The 19,795-nt window shown below is 39.2% G+C and overlaps 1 protein-coding gene across 1 annotated transcript; it reads left to right on the top strand.

Annotated features, from left to right (window-relative positions):
* Positions 1–4,352: 4,352 nt before the first annotated feature.
* Positions 4,353–14,879, top strand: Hey2 (hes related family bHLH transcription factor with YRPW motif 2). The gene is made up of 5 exons (XM_026381259.2): positions 4,353–4,561; positions 6,340–6,418; positions 6,548–6,631; positions 9,066–9,147; positions 12,956–14,879. The coding sequence occupies exons 1-5, from the start codon at positions 4,479–4,481 to the stop codon at positions 13,639–13,641; spliced, it is 1,014 nt and encodes a 337-aa protein (XP_026237044.2). The 5' UTR covers positions 4,353–4,478; the 3' UTR covers positions 13,642–14,879.
* The last annotated feature ends 4,916 nt before the right edge of the window (positions 14,880–19,795 follow it).

Genomic DNA, 19,795 nt, shown 5'->3' with positions numbered 1-19,795 from the left:
ATAACACCATGAAATAAAAGCTTTTAAATAAATTTTCCCTTAATAGCAGAGATCAATTTAAACATTGTAACTTCCAGGAAAAGAGTATTTGGGATCTTAGACATCTTTTCTCAGAATATTGGATATAACAAAAAAAATAGCTCCTAATAGGGAAGAAATAATGCAGGAGTGTAGCTGACTTAGACATGAATATTGTTAAAACAGGTAAATCAGCTCCTTAGAGATGACCAACCTTGAAAATTTGGTGGGCCAAAATTTATCCTTGGTTTTGAGCTTTGTTTTGCTTTACTGGCTTGCAAATTTGTGTCCCACAGTGACCCTAGACTAGCCTGCCTCCTGCCAGCATGATGTTAGGAAAGGTATTGAAATTCACAAGGATCTTACCCTTAGCTTCCACTTCCCTGGCTCAGCATTCTCACTCATTTTAAGGCGTTGCCAGCTCAGCATAGCCATGTATTCAAGGAAGACCTCCCAGCCAGGCCGCCCACAGATACACTTGTGCTTATCACCTGCCCCAGCAATTGCAAATAGACTAGCACTTGTCAGAGGAACCTGTTTATCCTCCCTATGTGGGAGAGAGCCCTGTAAATTATTACATTTCAAAAGGTGTAAAATATTGGACTTCTGTGCTTGAACTATGTGCATTTATGTTGTAGAAAGCTCTCTAAATAATAGAACTGCCCTGACTTCACTTCTCTCAAAACTACCTTCAAACATTTTTAAAGTGATATGCCTTTGATGGCTTTCTGAGCCAAATGCTGGGATACATGACATTTTATAAATAATTTTAAATAGTCTCAAGGATTCAGAAAAGCCTCAAATAACAAAGTGTGAACACGGATCTTAAAAAAAATCAGAGGGCTTTATGAAGAGAAAAGCAGACCAAAAATAATAAAAAGAGAACCTAATTCATTCCCAAAATGCCAGAAGAGAATTTTTAGAATTACAGTAAAGCAATCACTTCCTTAGTTTGTACAACAAAACACAAACTTTGTGGGACAAGATAAGACTTGGTCAGATTGTCAAATGTATCAATATAGATGCGAAAACCAACTTCATAATAAATGAGTAGGGGTAAAGTCCTCCGAGAGGAATATCCAAACCATTGAATTGGATATCTTCTGATCAAATTTCACTGGACATACCATTCTCAGGCCACTAAGACAGTTGAATCACATAAGCACAAAACACGGGCAAAGGACCAATTTCGCGAAGGCGACAGTATCCCTTCCTACACTCACTTTAGATCTGTCGTCCTGGCCTTTCATTCTCAAGAGCATTTTATTTCTAGGACAGTCCTCCCCCCATCACTTCCACCTTATCCATCAGTCTAATTATCTCGTTATTCAAATCTTTCAAAAAGAAAGAGAGTAACTGCAGGTTACTTTCTCTACTCGCGGGCATCTTTTTTTTTTTTTCTAGTTTTAGTAAGCCTTCAACTAACTTTCCCTGAACAGGATGTCACCGAAGGGCAATGAAGCTTAAAATCCCGCCATTCTCTCATTTTCTCTCTCTTTTCTTTCTGCCTACGCCACCCAAAACTCCTTACTCCACCCCCTACCTCCAATCCGCGATTTTTTTTAAGCATGCTGGAGGCTGGGGTCTTTAAGAGAACTTCCTCTGTTTCTCCCTCTAACCCAAGACTAGAGGGACAGAAGAAGGACAAGGCACCTAAGGGGACAGGCAAATGAGTTATTTGAGCGGAATAAAAGATCTAATGGAAAAGTCGCCCTAATTCTGTGTTAAGTATTTTTAAAATAAATGAGTGTACCCTTTCCATAGAGTTCAAAATGTTGCCTTTTGCTCTAAGCATTCTTCTTTACCAGATACAACGCCTACTATATACTGTTCTAAACATTTTAAAAATATGACCTTCTTTGCTTTTATTTATACACACACACACACACACACACACACACACACACAAAATCCGTGTGTGCTTTCTTCCCTGCTGTGTTTTTCTTTATGACACGGTACAGCGGGTAAGTCTTCAAAGACAAATATGGAAAAACTTTAACCAGTTGCTACTTTATTGCAAGCAAACCATTTCCTTCTGCAATTTTTCGCAATCATTATAATTAAATACCCTAGTTGGGGGGGGACTTGGGTTTTTTTTTTTCCAATTATGATTTTAGGTTTTCCCTCAGGCGTTTGGAAGCGCCCGCTAATTTGCTCGCGTGGCAAACGTTAATTGCACTTGTAGGCATTCTGAAAAACGTGCAGCCCTCACCCAGAGTTGTGAAGGCTGAGCTCGTGAAGACCAGCCGCCAAATGTTCACCTGTGGCTGGGGCGCACTGACCACTCGCGCGCTCAGTCTGGGGAGCTGGGGCCGGGAACCTGTGTGCACTGGGCTCACCCTCAAAAGGATTGCGGGGACCTGGAGCGGGGGTGGCGTCGGGGTGCTGGCCTACTCTGTTCTGAGCAACCACTCTCAAGCAGCCTGCGCTACCGCGGACAGGGGCTCGAAGTCCCACGCAGGCTGGGCGCACGCTTGAGGTTGGTAGCCGAGATGGAGAGTGACGGCCACCCAGGGACCCGGGGCCAGGCACTGACCCGGGTCTAGCCCTACCAGGCCCCACCCGCTCCACGCCGATTGTGTGACTAGCCGGGGTTACGTTTCAGAAGGCAGAATGGGACGTTTCGGATTTCTGTTCACACGGTTATTGAAGGCACCGCTGCCGGGACCGCACAAAAGAAACCGAGGCAAGTGGGGAAGGAGTTTTATGTTTTAATCGGAGTTTAACACCCACACTTCGGGTCCTCTGCGTTGATCCTGCTCCTTCCTGCAGTCCCTGAGAGCAATTCTTGCCCGGGTTCAGTCTTTTCCTGTCCACATCTTTTCCTCTACTCCTTCCTGACCCTACAGGTCTTGTATTAGGAGAGAATGGACTGTTAAAGAGATGCCCTAGGCGGAGCCCCAGAAAAATACAAACCCATTAGTGGCGCAGGCACGTGGTGAGTGCAAATTGCCCTTTCTCAAACGCTTTTTTTTTTTTAAACCACCAAGCACAGAACTGTCCCGACGCTAAGCGTGGAGTCTCGGGCTGGACCCCAAACCACACGCCGCCCTCCTCCTGGTACCTAAGCGCCACGGAGGGTGAGCGGACCCCGGTGTCCCAAGTTCGGTCCCTCACTTTCTGCCCTCGCGGAGATACTTTGGCGTAGCCGGTCCAAAAATTCCACTAAAGGCAGAAATAGTAGTTTAAAAACATAATTTGAAAGAAGAGGTGGAGTCCTAAACAACCCACGTTGCCCGTGCACCAAGAACTATTGGACATGAACCGGGAATTTAGAAAAGAAATTGAATTTCCAAGCACGAATCTTCACTTCTTGAATCTAATTAATTCGGCGGCTGCGATTGCACACGCCAGGGAGATTGAGGAAGAAGTTATGCACTTATTTGGATTACCCAAGCCCAAGAAACTCGAATTGGAAATCCTAAAGTGTGTCCTGAGATCCCCTCTTCATTACTCGAGTCCTTCCAACCATCTGAGTAGACAAAACTCCAGCCCAGGGCTGGAGGTCTGCTAAACAGTCCTTGTGGCCGAAGACAACATGGAAATAACTGAGGGATAGCAAATCGGACATCAGTCGGGCCCTCTCAAACCCTCCGACTGCCAGCGGTTAAGTACCTGGTCGGGGAAACTTGCGTCTTTATCTGTCCACAGCTCAGAGGCCGCGGAAGTGGCCTCAGGAGTTGTCAGAAAGAAAAGCAACATTGATTTAAGGTTTTCAAAAACCCCACAGGGCAAATGTGACCTCTGGGGTCAGCCAGTCAGCAGTTTTGGTCCAGACAAGGGACAGCCGAGCGGGGCGGTTCGGTTAAGTCACGGCGCCTCCCGACGTCACACACGCTTGTTCACACTCAGCCACGCGCTCGGGGTTATTCTTTAAACACAGAACTAAGACTCCCTGGGCGAGACCGCCGGGAGCTGAGGAGGGTCGAAACCCCAGATCCGGAGCCCGCCCCTCGCCGGCTCGCCTCCGCCTCCGCCGCGCTGGCGTCTGAGACCGCGCGCTCACTAGCTGGAATTAAGCAGCCCGCGCTTACGCTCTCCGCGGTCTCTCCCAGGCCGCACGCAGCTCAGGGTCCCAGGTGCGCGGCGGCCGCATTCCCACGCCTTTGCCAGAGCATTGAGGCGGGCATTGGCGAACGCGGCCACGCCCTCCTACCCCAGCCAATAGCGGGCCACGCCGGCCCCCGAGGAGGCGGTGCCCGGCAGGCGGAGGGGTGGGCCAGCCTGGGGTGGGAGAGGTGACCCCGCCCGCGCGGGGGGGCGTGGCCGGCGCCGGCTCTTGCTGCGGAGAAGGGTTGCGGCGTGGGAAAGAGCCGCGAGGAGCCGACCGCGCCGCCGCTGAAGCCTCGCCTGCAGAAGTCCCGGGAGGGAGAGAGGGAGGAGGCAGGCGGGGAGGGTGTTGCACCCCGCTCAGCGTCGGTGATTCCGGCAGGGCTGCGCCCGGAACGATCTTTGCCGAGATGAAGCGCCCTTGCGAGGAGACGACCTCCGAGAGCGACATGGACGAGACCATCGACGTGGGGAGCGAGAACAATTACTCCGGGTGAGCGCGCGCTGGGCGCGAGCTGCCAGGGCCAAAGGGTGTCAGGGAGCTTTGGGCACGAGGGTTTCTTGGAAGTCCCGAGGCTTCTGTCTGCAGCGTCCTGCTAGAGAGAATAAAGTTTTGCCGGAGAAACTTTAAGTGGTGGGCGCTGGTTTAGCTTAAGTTGGGGTGGGGCGAGAGTTGTGGGTTTTCTCTCCAGGGGTGGGGCAGAGGACTGGAGACGCGACTGAACCGGAGAGTGCAGGCGTTGGCGAGGGAGGGTCCCAGGCTGTCAGCTTTGGGCGCGGGGATAGGCACGTCCGGGCTACTGGAGATGCCCCCGCCGCCGCTGAAGCAGTATTTGGAGGCAGTTCCAAAATAGCTCAGGAGAAGAGAAGTAATTTACCTTTTTATTTTTGGAGAGTTTGGGTTTCGGAGCAATTAAAACAATCTACGATGTCAAGCCTAAGTAGCTTGAATTGTGCAGGTTAACCGCGAGTGATTTGTCTATCAGGCGAGTGAGTGACAGATGTAAGGTTCGAATCTGGCATTTCTTTGACTGATAGTTCTTAAGCCTGGAAAAGATCGGCATTCTGATCACAGAAGCCAGACCTCTACTTTCCTGTGACAGAGGGAGATTACCAAGGCATTTTAGAGCCAAGGCGGGTCAAATGATAATTGCTTCTAATTGGCATCCCCAGAAGCACCTTAATTATTTATCTGCAGCTGTCACTCAAAGAGTGAAATTATTCCTGCCTTTGGAAAACTTTTTTTTTTCACATTCTTATTCTAAACAAATCAGAGTCAGGAATCAGCAAAAGCAACCATACTTACATGAAACGTTTACAAAGTGTCTTCTTATTAAAGTGTTGTGTCATCTTTAAAAATGAGGTCTGAAAAAACGGAAGATGTCACGTGAAAGGTGAAACCAGTAGAGAAGGAGTGAGAATGAAGGGGTTAGTTAATTCAGAAATAAGATCCAGAAGTGAGAAGGTGAGGTAATAGGAACCTGGTGTGTGCAGTATTTCTGAAATGAAAGAGAACAAATAACAGGACCTGGGGAATTCGAGCCATAAGGAAGCATAGTATTCATGAATTATGAAGAGAAAGAGATACAAACTAGAAAGGAGTGTAAAAGTTATGAGACCAAATAATAATTTTAATTTTTAACATAAAAATGCCTTTTCATTAGTAAACTCAAGGTGGATTGCAGCTTCTGGAGATTTAAGCTTAGTTTGAAAGCTGAGTGACACCTATGGTTTCGTTTTCAAAGTAAAGCCTTTACCTAGTACTAAGCCTAACTTTAATTTCGCTGTCATTATATATGTAATTTAGGTTATTCTTTGGGAATGTTAATGTGCAGAACATCAAATTTGTGGTCCCCCCCCCCCCGTTTAAGATACTCCTAATTGAAGTTTTGAAATAGTAATAACTTCTCTACATTTTAAAGTTTGCATCTAGGGGCAACAGTTTGATGTGTGATGACTATTTGATAGTGCTGTTTCATATGATCCTTATTTTTGAAAGTGATATTACTTTGTTCAGTGTGTCTGACAGGAGGGAGGACCAATAGAATTGGCATCTGGATTACCAATTAAATATATTTCAAAGGCATAATTCCTGCCTGAAAAGACACAGAAGGGCCCAAAGCAAGGCTATTAGAAGGGAAGTAAAAACTAAGAATAAAATAACACAGGCATGAATTGTACACTTTGAATATTTAATGAGTGCCACAAAGTACCCAGTAGAAACCATTGTTATGTTAATGCAGCACCTGACATACTCTTCCTATTTCATAGGCAAAGTACTAGTTCTGTGATTAGATCAAATTCTCCAACAACAACATCTCAAATTATGGCAAGAAAGAAAAGGAGAGGGGTATGTGATTTTTTTTCTTTTTATTTCATGTAATCCATCCTAATATGTAACAGTTGTGTTTTTCCATTATGCGTAATTTTATCATTTATGTATTCATAAACTTCTGTTATTTTGCTTTCTTTGAGATAGATTATAGAGAAAAGGCGCCGGGATCGGATAAATAACAGTTTATCTGAGTTGAGACGACTGGTGCCAACTGCTTTTGAAAAACAAGTAAGCTACCCCCCTCACCCCCAAAACCCAAAGAATCTGATTCTCTCATCTGGGAATGTGAGTTTCTTGTTAAAGCTCATTAAAATAATGGTGTATGTGCCCTGATCTGGCACAGAGCAGCTATTTCAATAAAATGCTTTGTTGTGGCAAAACTATTAAAAACATAATCCATCATGAAGTTGAAAAACATTTCCATTCTTTAGCTTATTTTCCCCTTTAGGGTAACAGTGTTCATGCTTTCTTCTGTTCTTTCTATGAACACCAGTAGTGGTTTTGTTTAAAACTGTGCTGTATGTAATATTCTTCAAAACATATATGTGAAATATCATTTTTTCTCAAACTACTAAAAAAATCTTTTAAATTAAAAAAACAAATAAAGCCCAGGAAGTAACTTTCTAGTTCTACTTCCTAAATAATACTACTAATACAATTTATTTACCAAGCCTCTTGCTTTCATTTTTAATCGCTGGGTTAATAGAATGATGTTTGATTTGGGGCACATTTTGGAAAGTTGGCAAAAATCAAATTAGTCATAAATGCCTCTTTTCAGGGTTCAAATATTCTTTTACAAAAACCAATTTTACTCAGTTAGAAAAACAGAAAGCCAAATGTTTAAATCTTTCTTTGTGGTTTAGAAAAGTGACGTTTCTCTGGCTGTAGTGGCTAATGGCACGGATTTCTAAGAGCATCTTTCAAAGGATATGGCATATGTCCTTGTTGAAAATATTTTCAATTGAATTCCAAGTAGGGTACCAGAAAGCAGTTGTTTGTTTATTCCATTTTTTGTTTGTTTGTTTACTTCATGAATCCACAAACATTCTAAAACAAGGCCAGCAAAGTCCTTGGAGATTTTCCAGAAACTACAGTTTTTAGCTATTGGTCACTTTCACAGAAACTCCTTGTACATCTTCATGGAAAAATTGAACACTGACAGAAGTACAGGATATGATGTGCTATTGATTATGGATCTTTAAGAGAAAGACACCCAATTTATATGCTGAGACTGTTTTTGTTTTAAATACAAAAATTATATGTTGGATTAGTAGCATTTTCAATGACAAGGGCTGCAAATTAAAATGTCAATAATAAATGTTTTTAAAATTTTGAATATTGAAATGTCTATGGTTATGAGGAACAGTCAGTTTGGTGTGCTCCTCCACTCCCTTGATTGGTTGGATTTTTTTTTTTTTTCTCCTTAAATGTTGACTTAAAACAAACCTTAAGAACAAACCTCAGTTGTTTGGCAGCTAGTTACCATAAACATAAGCTTTCCCATTAGCAGGGTTTGGCTACCAACCCTAGAGAGCTGGCCCTGTCACAATATGATTAGAAGAGTGTTTAAACTTTAGAGTTAAATAATTCTAACACTCTTGCCATGTCCTGGGTGCTGATAATTTTCACAAAACAAATAAAGCATAGAAACCTGGAATAAACTTTAGAATGCTTTAAGAGAGAGAAAGAAAGAAAGAAAAAAACACATTGGTTTAATTATTTAGCTCTTCCAGGAAATTAGAAGCCACCCACAGACCCTGAGACAGTTTGAGGTGGTATATTTGTATTTCAGTTGATTTCCAGGGGTTGCCTTATTTTAAAAACAGGAACATAAAAATACATTTGCAAGACAAATTTTATTAAGAACTGTTTTTAAAGGTTCAAAAATCCTTAAACATTTATTATGCTTCTTAAATAAGTTGTAAATATTCCTTTTTGTTTGTGATCATGAAATTCACAGTGACACCTGCTGGTAACTATTAAGGGATTAAAAAAATAATAATTTTTTTTTCTTGGTTCTGCTTACTGGTGGTCTCTATGAATCACCTTAAGGCTTTATCAGAATTTTCTGGGGTTTTTTTAAAATTTTTTGTAGTTGTAGATGGACAGAATGCCTTTATTTTATTTGTTTATTTTTATGTGGTACTGAGGATCGAATCTAGTGCCTCATGTATGCTGGGCAAACACTCTTCCACTGAGCTATTTTCTATTTTTGACTCATCTACTTTTAACAATAATTTGCTAAAATCCTATCCCCTTATATTCCAGAGTTGTTATTCAACTGATCTATACTCCATCATTATATGAATATTGAATGCTTTCTAATAAAATATAATATTAACCAAGGTAGAAATAAAACACAAAGTTTGACATTTTTGCAATTTTAATACATTTTTGGAGTGATCTTAGGAATATAATTATGATTAAAAATCATTTATTTGATGTCTTCTTTTAGTCTTTAAAAGTTAAAATGGCAAGTGCCTATTATTAGGTGTTTCCCTGTAAAGTTTGGAAAGAATTCAGATTTCCCTATGAAGATAATAAATTTAGAATTTTCTAGTGAGAGGGAAAATTGAAACTATAAAACTAAATTCCATCTATAATGTTCCAAGTTAATTTCTGAAAGACTTAGGAGACTGTATTTTTTTTTTTTTTAATGAAGGGATCTGCAAAGTTAGAAAAAGCTGAAATATTGCAAATGACAGTAGATCATTTGAAGATGCTTCAGGCAACAGGGGGTAAAGGTAAGTTGGTGGCTTTGTTTTTTATTCCCTTTCTACCTTTCTCTTTTCATCTTTCCCTCTAATATTGTAAGGAAGTCATAGTTGAACAGTTCTTTAACAAGCTGAGATAGGCGGCCCCAGATTAAAGCCATGGAAATCAATGCTAATGGCAGGATTGAACTCGTGGGAAAGAACTTCTGTAACAAAAGAAGCACTTGACCCTGGGCTTGTGTTTGCTTTCATAATACTGTGGGAGTAAAGCTTCATTCACAGCAGCCTGGTCAGAGATTTGTTTGGGATTTAAGAAGCGCACGCTGGAATCTGTACAGAAAGACAAAACAAACACACAAACATCCAAATATAAACAGGAGGTTAGAAGCAATCCTTCTTTCTTGTTCTTCTTCCTCTTCCTAATTCTTCCTTCTTCCTTTTTCTTTTTACTTCATTAAATCAAGGCCAGAACTCAAAATCGTGTAAGAATTGTAAAAGAAGTAACTAGAATTATTTTTATTATTGCTTTCAGAGTTTAGTTGGTCTTGGCTTTAAACTAAACAAAACATTTGAAGTGCAGTTAGGAAATGTCTATATTAGAAATTATGAACAAAGTTGACTCATTCTTGAGCAGACAGGAGTCTCCTCTGGGCCCAGTTCCCTAGAGACAGATTCTCTGTATTAGACAGTACCTTAGGAAGGAATTTTCAAGGGATCAGAGAAGGATCAGTAGTATCTCAGGCTAAAAATAGTAAAAGCTACAATATCATTCAGATTTCATTATCCCCTTCCCCAAATATCACTTGATGGATGACAGCTTTGATTTTGCTTGTTTGTAGCTTTTTCATTCTTTGGAAGCCTTTGTTATTCATCTCATCCAAGAGTATTATTCAATATATTTAACCACTGAATAGAGAGAGGGTACTATAAGGAGTTAAGTGTTAAACTAAATACTGGAGGCCTCCTGTGCTCAGCATTAACCTTCTACTAATAGCTATTATTTCTCAATCAGGGCAGAGCAAGTCATTGGACGGAAATGACATTTTACCAGTCGGAGAACTGGTAGATTATCTACCCTGCCTTTAACCATCTTTTACCTGTGTGAAGTACAGAGTGATTATTAAGTTCACACATTATAGCTTATCCAGGTTATACCTTCCCAAGAAGCCATCCCAAATGAATAAAGAGTAAGATTGGATACAAACATTTCTTGTAATATAAAGAAGAGAAGTGAGTTAAATCATAGAAAGCTAGTGATCCAGCCTAGCTTGGCCACTGCCTTGCCTTCGACTTCTACAGAAGTAATCTGCAGCTCTTTGAGGCTTCCGTTAGCAAGATGAGCTCCAAAGACCTCTCCAGCATCATGGATGTTTCCACATCTAAGGTCTCAGAACGTTGAGACTGATTGAGCTAGTGATGGTACAGAAGAAGTGTGATTGCTCTCCTTCCCTTGGCATTGAAATGTTATCAGGGTTTCAAATATTTGGCATGAGTTGTACTTCTAAAGAGTAATATTGTTCTTTGGCTTCATAATAAAAGCTGAGTTCCATCTTGGTTGCTATTCTTGGCTACCTGAACAGTCCTAAAATTCATCCCAGAATAGTTTATGAGCAGACATTTCCAAGTAGGCATCATGCAAGTCTCCTGACTGCTGGGTCATTAGAAAGGTCATAGAACAGGAGAATATGTGGGTCTTAAAGAAGGGGACTGGTAGTTTGGTCTTGCATAATTAAAGACTCCCAGCTATCTCAGAATGTCAGGGTAAAGAGCATGGACTCTAACTTGGTTGCCTCTTCCTGACTCCTGGCTTGACCGTTTGTTAGCTCTGTGACCTGGGATAAATTACTAACCCTTGCTTAACCCCAGTTTCATCATCTGTAAAATGAAGATGGTTGTTGTGAGTAAATGCACTTCAAGACTTAAAGTCCATAGCATCATGCTGGCACAGAGCATGGTTATGGACACATGTGCTATGTTGGCCCAAGATCCATTCACAAGAGACAGCTACTCATCATTGTTTCTCTCTTACATTCAACAACAGGATAGGAATTAAATAGTTTGTATTTTGTAGGATGCAACAAAAGACTCAGCCATATACAGCAATTTAGCTGGCAAACCACAAACGTCACTTACTTCATGACCACAAATAAAATTTCTCAGAAGCTCCTGGAGTTTCAAATCTGTTAGTTCATTCTTTATAGTCCATCTTGATAATGTGGTAGTTCTAGAGAAGATTTGGTAGGGTCACTTAAATTTCTAAATCTTTTTGGATTTCTAGACTCTAATCATTACCTTCCTCCTCCTCCTCATGGAAATCAAAAGACTGCAAAAGCCCTGCAGAGAACCCTCAGAACTGAAATGTGAAATCATTTCATGGAGACATTAGGAGCTTCTCCTACTAACCCCAGAGGCTTTGTTGATTAGCTGTGCCAAGGTCTTGGGATGATAGCTAGTTTTGCAGCCCATCTTCCACATTCCATGATATTCTCTTGTATCAGCATTGTGCTTTTGTTTCTGTTTTAATGGTGAATACATTTGCCCCAAACATCTTTTTTTTAAGACTTCCAGGTTTCTATTGGAATTCTAGCTTTACAATTTTGACTCTATGTGACTACTCTTTTCCAAAATACTTAGGTTCTAACTTAAGTTAGTCTAATTTTTAGTAGATGATAAACAGGTAATACTTTGAGCTGAAAAGCATAAAAAGATAATATAGTAAATGCCTTAGATGAAATTAATCTTATTTCTCATTCATGTATACACACATCCAAAATGTGAGTACAGTAAACTTCTAATTAGAAAATTACTTAAAAAGAAATTGCAAATTAGAAAGAATCAGAAAAGGATATATTTGGACAGACTGGTGATCAAAGAAGGTACCATTCCCCCCCCCCCCAAAAAAATATATCTATTATCATGCCCTTAATTGGCACTATAACAGTTAGAAATCACTATTTCCTATAATGTATTATCTCTGGATAAAAGAGGACTTATAAAAGGCCCAACTTTAGCTATTTTAATGGTAATAACCTACAGATGTAGGGTGTTGGGGCTTATACACAGATACAATTAATACACATTTTTCTCTTGGGCAGATGCCACATAAAAGTCAAATAACCAACAAAGGAGATACATATTTGAACTTCAGAAAAACAAAGATTATACAATAGTAATCTCATTTTACTAGAATACCCTTGCATTATATGACAGAAAAATCAGATCATCAAATTAGCAACCAATTAAAAAAAAAAACCTCATTTTGTTTTCATTCAGTTCATACAAAATAATGACAAGATGTATTCACTTTGTTGATTAAAAAAAGTGTGAGTCAAAAAGTACTTATGAATTAGTGAAATTTTAGCACATATCTACAGAAAGTCCTCAAACTGCTAATTTGCATTTTACAGATGTTTCAGGTAAGCCCTGTAATTTCTAACACTTGGGTTAGAGGAGAGAAGCCTTTTCTATTTCCATGAAAAAGTTTGCTGGGGAATGTCATTATCTCACAGTGCTAAAAAAGAGACACCTTTTTTCTTTTTTTCTTTTTTTTTTTCCTGGAAGATTTGAAACAGGGACATTATTAATCCCCCCCCCCTTTCTGATGTTTTCTTGCAAGAACAACTGTGACACATTACCAGTGCTGTCACACATGCAAGTTTGAAAGCATACTTTCTTCTACAGAAATTAAAACTATAAATAACTGACAATATTTTCAGAAAAGATTATCGTTCTACTTAAATATCCTAAGGGCACAGTAGGACTCATGTAATCTCATTTTGCTCCTCCTTATCTTTCCATCTCCCCACCCCCACCCCACTCTCCTCAAACCGGTTTTTAGGCTACTTTGACGCCCATGCCCTTGCCATGGACTTCATGAGTATTGGATTCCGAGAGTGCCTGACAGAAGTGGCCAGATACCTAAGCTCTGTAGAAGGCCTGGACTCCTCAGATCCACTACGCGTGCGCCTCGTATCTCATCTCAGCACTTGCGCCTCCCAGCGGGAGGCAGCCGCAATGACATCCTCAATGGCCCATCACCATCACTCCCTTCATCCACATCACTGGGCAGCAGCCTTCCACCATCTTCCTGCGACCTTGCTCCAACCCAACGGACTCCATGCCTCGGAGTCAACACCTTGTCGCCTCTCTACAACTTCAGAAGTGCCTCCTGCCCATGGCTCTGCCCTCCTCACTGCCACATTTTCCCATGCAGATTCTGCCCTTCGAATGCCATCAACCGGCAGCGTCGCCCCTTGTGTGCCACCTCTCTCCACCTCTCTCTTGTCCCTCTCAGCTACCGTCCATGCCGCGGCTGCAGCAGCCACTGCAGCTGCACACAGCTTCCCTCTGTCCTTCGCGGGAGCATTTCCCATGCTCCCCCCAAATGCAGCTGCAGCAGTGGCAGCAGCAACAGCAATCAGCCCACCCTTATCAGTGTCAGCCACGTCCAGTCCCCAGCAGACAAGCAGCGGAACAAACAGTAAACCTTACCGACCCTGGGGGACAGAAGTTGGAGCTTTTTAAGTTATGCTTGAACTTCTTGCAATTGTAATTGAATGTTCTTCATTTCAGAGTCGGCTTAAAACCTCTGCACCATGAAGGTAGCCATACAGATACCTACAGATCCACAAAGGAACAATAAAGCTATTTGAGACACAAACCTCACGAGTGGAAATGTGGTATTATCTTTTTTTCTTTTTTTGTTTAAGGCAGCTTGGTAACCGAAACGACATCAGCAACTTTTGAAAACTCAACACTTGTTTCCATTAAAAGTTTCCTGAAAAATACATGGACTGTAACATTCAGTTACATGTGCATCTGCACAACCGAATTGGGGAAGAAAAATGTCATGATTGAATTCTCTGGAACCTAGATGGGGAAAAGAAATCCATCTTTCATAAGTGCCTGAGCTAAGGAAGGTTTTCTTCTGAACATGCAACATTGCACAAGAAGAGTATAGGCATTAGGTTAAGAAAGGAAAGGAACAGAAGTCTTGCATTAGGCTGCAGACAATGCCAGAATATTCTGTTGAAACCAACAGTTTTTATTGGTCAAAAAGATTGCTGAAAATTATTTTCAAGTTGAAAGACCTAGTTTGATCTTAGTTTGCTTTCTTTGTACAGACTTGCCAAGCAGTAACATTTAGCAGTGAATTGGTAGAAACAATTATTCCATCAGAACCCAGATTAACAAGCATTTCTGCTCTGCCTGCAAGCCCCCAGGCAATTTTTTTAGATGGTTCAAAATACGGTGCTTCTTTATATAAACCTTACATTTATATAGTGCATCTAGAAGCAATTGCCTACTGTGTGCCTACCAGAGGCCAATTCATGCCAACTTGGAAACCCTCCAGTTTGCAAGACTTTGGATTAATTTATTCAGTTTCATTTGGACTATTTTTATATATTTATCCTCTTCATTTTCTCCACATAACATGTAACATCTGATCTTGTCACCTTTTGGGGAGATATATTTCTGGAGGTGATGAGAAAAGGAGAGAACATTGGGAAGAGAAAAACCACAGTTTTAAAATATTCTTGCTCAAGTTAGTGATCACATTTGATCCCAAATCAAGATGAATGTATGCAATGGGATGTATATAAATTATTTTTGCCCATGCCTAGACTAGTACTACATAATGCTGTTTTGTTTTTTAGATTTTTGCTTAATGGCAAAATAATCTCTTAATACATTGAAATTGAGCACGTGAGATTTTTATGTTTGAAAGATTAAAAACACAGCATGTATTATTATGCACTTCATTTCTCTGCTGTGTGGAGAAAGCAATAAACATTATGAAAATGTTAAACATTATGCAAAAATACTTTTAAATATTTGTTTTAAAATTACTGTACCTAGTCTTTTACGCATTACTTTGTAACCTCTTTCTATGCAAAAGTCTACATTTCACTAATTAAATGAAGTTCTTTTTGACTATTTTTTATGTGGATGATTTGATTTTCAGATGGAAAGTTGATATGAATTTCAAGTGAGGCCTTCCTTTACATGGCTTTTCTATATATATATATTTATTTATTTCAGAATCATTTGGTATAATTCACAGCTCACTTGAAATAGCATTTATATGAGTTTATAAGTCAATTAAACATAGGCAGAGGAGACATTTGGAGGCAAGAAGTGTTTATTTTCCTTTGCCGTTTAGTATTAACCATAATTCTTGGTAAAGTGCAAATTCAATACTTCCAATGTGAGAATACCTCATATGGATAATGATCTAGAATGTGTAATGCATTTTGTAACTCAAAAATATTTGTAAAGTGTCTATAAACATCACCTAACTGCATAATAGGCATATGCATGCATCCAGAACATTTATTTTGTTGATATGGATCTGTTGTGGGCATTGTCCCCTCTGGTGAAGATATATAAAATAAGATCTTTATATCTAAAATAAGATATAAAGTTCCTGAAGCCATTGGACCAAAAAAAAAAGAAAAGAAATAAAAAATTCTTCTTATGTATATCAATATGCTCAAAGTAAAAAGAGAGTTATTTTTCTGTCCATAAGTGGTTAAAAAGAGGTAGTTGCAAATAATCTTATTCCTTCTGTCTATAACCCTGTGGATCTGATGCCTTCAGATAGTTGTGATGGAAGTAGGTAATTTGGGGCTATTTTTTTTTTTTTTGATACCTAGGACCTCGTGCATGCTAGGCAAGCACTCTACCACTGAGCTACATTCCCAGCTCTGAAGTTTGTTTTTTAATGATTTATGAACAATAGTCATATTAAGTAATTTTTATTTTAAGATCTTAAAGTCAGTTCTGTGCTTGGTATAATGACAGCATTTAGAGAATAGTTTTTCCTTTTTTCAAATACAAACTGCTTTAAAGATCAAGAACTTTTTTAAAATTGGAAATATTTTAAGATAAATCCCCTTTCCTACTCCATCCCTCATTTCTTCTGTTACATTGTTTCCTCCCCAGTTATAAAATAAGGGTTATTATTTTTCAGTTTAATGGATTAAATGTTTGCAAACCTACTTGCCTCATAGTTGATAAGTCAGTGTTCCTTAAAATAATCTTTGTCAGTAATTTCAGTAGCTTCAAATTAATTGGTCCATGACAAGTGTTTCATGTCATTAGCTTTTAAATCACATTTCATTATTTATATTAACCAGATCATTGAGTTTACCATCTTTCATTCAAGTGTGCTGTGAAGAGGTGTACCACTTTTAAGTATGGTAATTTTCATGTATGTAACCAAAATTAAAAAGGGATTATGCCCTTTCAACTGGTTTCAGGGGAAAAGAAAGAACTTTTATGGTTTGATTTATTGGTGACCTTTATTTGTGTAAAAGTGCATCTCAAAGTTAATTCATAGGGATTTTAGTTAGATAAAAAGAAAAGGCAGCAGTTTGGGGAATTTGAGTTATCCTTCCTTTAGTAGCTTTATGTATGCCCAACTAGAACACAGTTCTCTATTTCACATCAGTAAGTCAGACGGTATTTATTGAGTAACTGTTGTTTACCCAGCACTGCACTGTATGTGTCAGGTTTTGAGTAGTGTGTAGTCAGTGTTCCTTAAGATAATCTTTGAGCATATGAAAGTACAATCCTACATTTAACATTGACAGGTAGGTATTTTGCTGCCCTAGATATTTGCAGGGACACTGAAAAGAAGGAGGCACAGTTGAGAGGAAAAAAGGGGTTTCTGGGAATTGGTGGGGAAGGCTTTTTGTTCTTCTTGAGAACTTTTGCTAAAACAAATAAGATATTTCCTAGCATATTTGAAGAAATATGAGGGATTTAAAAAGTAATATTAACAACAAAAAATCCAAGTATTAGCTAAACCTATGGCTCTCATTTCCATGTGTGCAAAGGTATTAGCAATAATGAATGCTTTTGGATTATCTTGTGTATTTGACTTGCTCTTTCTGTTCATCATAAAGTTATAACAAAGTACAAGTAATCATAGAGCAATATGATGTTAGAATTCCATATTCTTGTATGTTTAAGACGTTATCAATTGCAAGATATCCTACTGGCCTAAGATCAAGTTTTAAGGAAAAGAGCCACAACATAACTTTATACATTGATCATAAAATAGTCTAATTACCAGCATGTAAAAATCAAAAAATGCACCTTAGATTTGAAGCAATATATTAACATACTGATGATGAATGCAATTTTAGAAATCCATGGCTAGAGGTATTCATGGATTAAAATTTGGCTTGTTTAGCTTACCTTTAAAATATGTCATTAGGATAGGGTCCTGGTGAAGTTAAAGAATCTACATTGACTTTGTATGCTTAGTTATCTAAGGATAGTTTTGTTTGTTTGGTTTGTTTTAGTTTTTCAGGTTTCAGATGCCCAGTGGGACCACTTTTATTCTGAGTTTTACTGGAGTGGAGTTTGGCTTCCTCTTATAATTCTTTTAAGATCTAAGCAATGACTAGGGTGGTGAATAGTTTAGCAACTACAACAAAGCATTGCAGCAAACATGACCTCATAAACTGTGAATATAGCTGATATTCTTTGGAAAGATAAGTCTTTGAACTTCGATGGCAGATATTAAAAAGAAGAAAAGCCCCTGAGCTTACACAATCTGGTGCGAGGGGCCAGAGCATATGGGAAGTGGTTGTGTAGGCACCAAGGTCCCCTCACTTCTTACTTCAAAGGAAAAGAAAATAATAAGGCTGGTCAGATCCTCTGCTATAACTATAAGGAACCAGCACCCTCTGTAAGACATGGCTAAGACAGAAAATCAGCTTTGGTACTACTACCAATATTATTTGGTGGTTTTCTATGTTAAGCCTCATGCTGAGTGTTTGAAATCTATTTCCTCATTTAAACATGATTTTCCTATGAAGTAAGACATGGCTAAGACAGAAAATCAGCTGTGGTACTACTACCAATATTATTTGGTGGTTTTCTATGTTAAGCCTCATGCTGAGTGTTTGAAATCTATTTCCTCATTTAAACATGATTTTCCTATGAAGTAGGTAATAATATACTTATTTGTATATTAGGAATTGGAAAACACGACGTTGATTTCTCCATATCCTATCTAACAGGTAGAACTATGACTGAACTTAGGCCTGTTTGACACTTCAGCCCATACGTTTGGCCTGTAGGCTGTGGGTTTTGACCCAAGGTTTGGAACCCTAGGATTCCAACCTGTGTGCAATCCCTTTAGACCGATGGCAAGGGTGAATGTATCTGTAATATTAACATAAACACCAGCATCTCACCTTTTCAGTATGTGAAAGGATGGAAAAGTAAGAAATTCCACTTTATTCTATAATACAACACAACAGGAAGATTCTTTGGGCAGTTCTCTAGTTTAAACTCCAAGCAGGTTATACCTATCTTACCTTCATCAGTGAATTTACCAGAGCTCTGTAAAGTCTACCAGATAATATTCTACAGTCTCACTCAATGTGGTTGACAAAGGTGAGGCAAAATGTTGACGAACTAAGACAAAGCAGGAAGAAAAATGAGTTTGGTGGGGGGATTAGTCCCTACTCTTCCATTGAATATAAAAGAGTTTTTTTGTTGTTTTTGTTTTTAATGATGGATTATTCTGAATTTTAAACATTTCAGGTCTATCATGTCATCAAACAACATTCTTTGTTTGACCTATACTGAGCTGCCCAGTAACCTGCTCACTTTTAAGCAATTCTCATTATTAGGGTTTAAATTAACCTAAACTCTTTAGCCTATAATTAAAAATGTTTTCTATAGCCATTAAGAGTGTGTGTGTGTGTGTGTGTGTGTGTGTGTGTGTGTGTGTATTTTAATCTTAGTCCCAGAGACATTTTTACATGCTTTTCAGGTATCAGCCTTCTATAAACTAAATATTGAATTTGCTTGACCTCTGTTGTCAGTCTGTCAGTTTGTGAGAGCAACGAGATTATTTCATATCAAATTATACTTGTGAGTAATAAAATGTATTATAAGCTTTTTCAAGGAATGTAAAGAGGTTGAATAAGTTGGGCAGGGGAACTCTTAAAATTTTTTTCCATCATGTTTGCACTGTAATAGTTTTGTGTTTTCCTTATTTTGAAAACAAATTCACTTTTTTCTCATGGGAAAGAAAATGTATTTTTGGAAAGATTGACTATTATTCTGAATGTTTCACTTGTATAAAGGTGATAAATTTATAATTACTCATACACTCCTATGAACAACCGAGTGTCTTGAGTTAACTCCTTTTTTCCTGATTATAAATTATCAAGCAGGATATTATTTACCATACAATAATCCTAGATCTTTCAGCACTTTTTTTTTTAGACTCTATTCCCTAATTACAGAGAACCTTAAGAGGTTGGTTTGTTTCTTTCTTTTTAACCAAGCAATGTGTCTCATGGGACCTTTCTGTAGACTTTGTCCTGACCAGGTTGTTAGAGAAGGCCCTTATCCTGGCCAGTCTGTCCTGGCCAGCTACTTTTTTTTTTAAAGGTACTTATGGGATTAGAATCCAGGGCCTTGTGCATGCTCAGCAAGCGTTCTACCAACTGAGGTATATCCCCAGCCCCTGGCCGGCTACTTTTAGTAGACTTCTTTTGAGAATCTGGCAGATGACAGAGATGTATTTACAGTCATTAGAGCAAAACATAGATGCATGCAGACCATGTTTTACTCTCACCAAAATGTGTTTCTCTGTCACAACCACAAACCACCCCAAAATGGGAACTAAGTCAATTAATACTTTTGT

The sequence above is a fragment of the Urocitellus parryii genome, chromosome 8 (genome assembly GCF_045843805.1).
Source record: "Urocitellus parryii isolate mUroPar1 chromosome 8, mUroPar1.hap1, whole genome shotgun sequence".
Classification (NCBI taxonomy): domain Eukaryota; kingdom Metazoa; phylum Chordata; class Mammalia; order Rodentia; family Sciuridae; genus Urocitellus; species Urocitellus parryii.
This window is presented reverse-complemented; position numbering and strand designations above follow the sequence as displayed.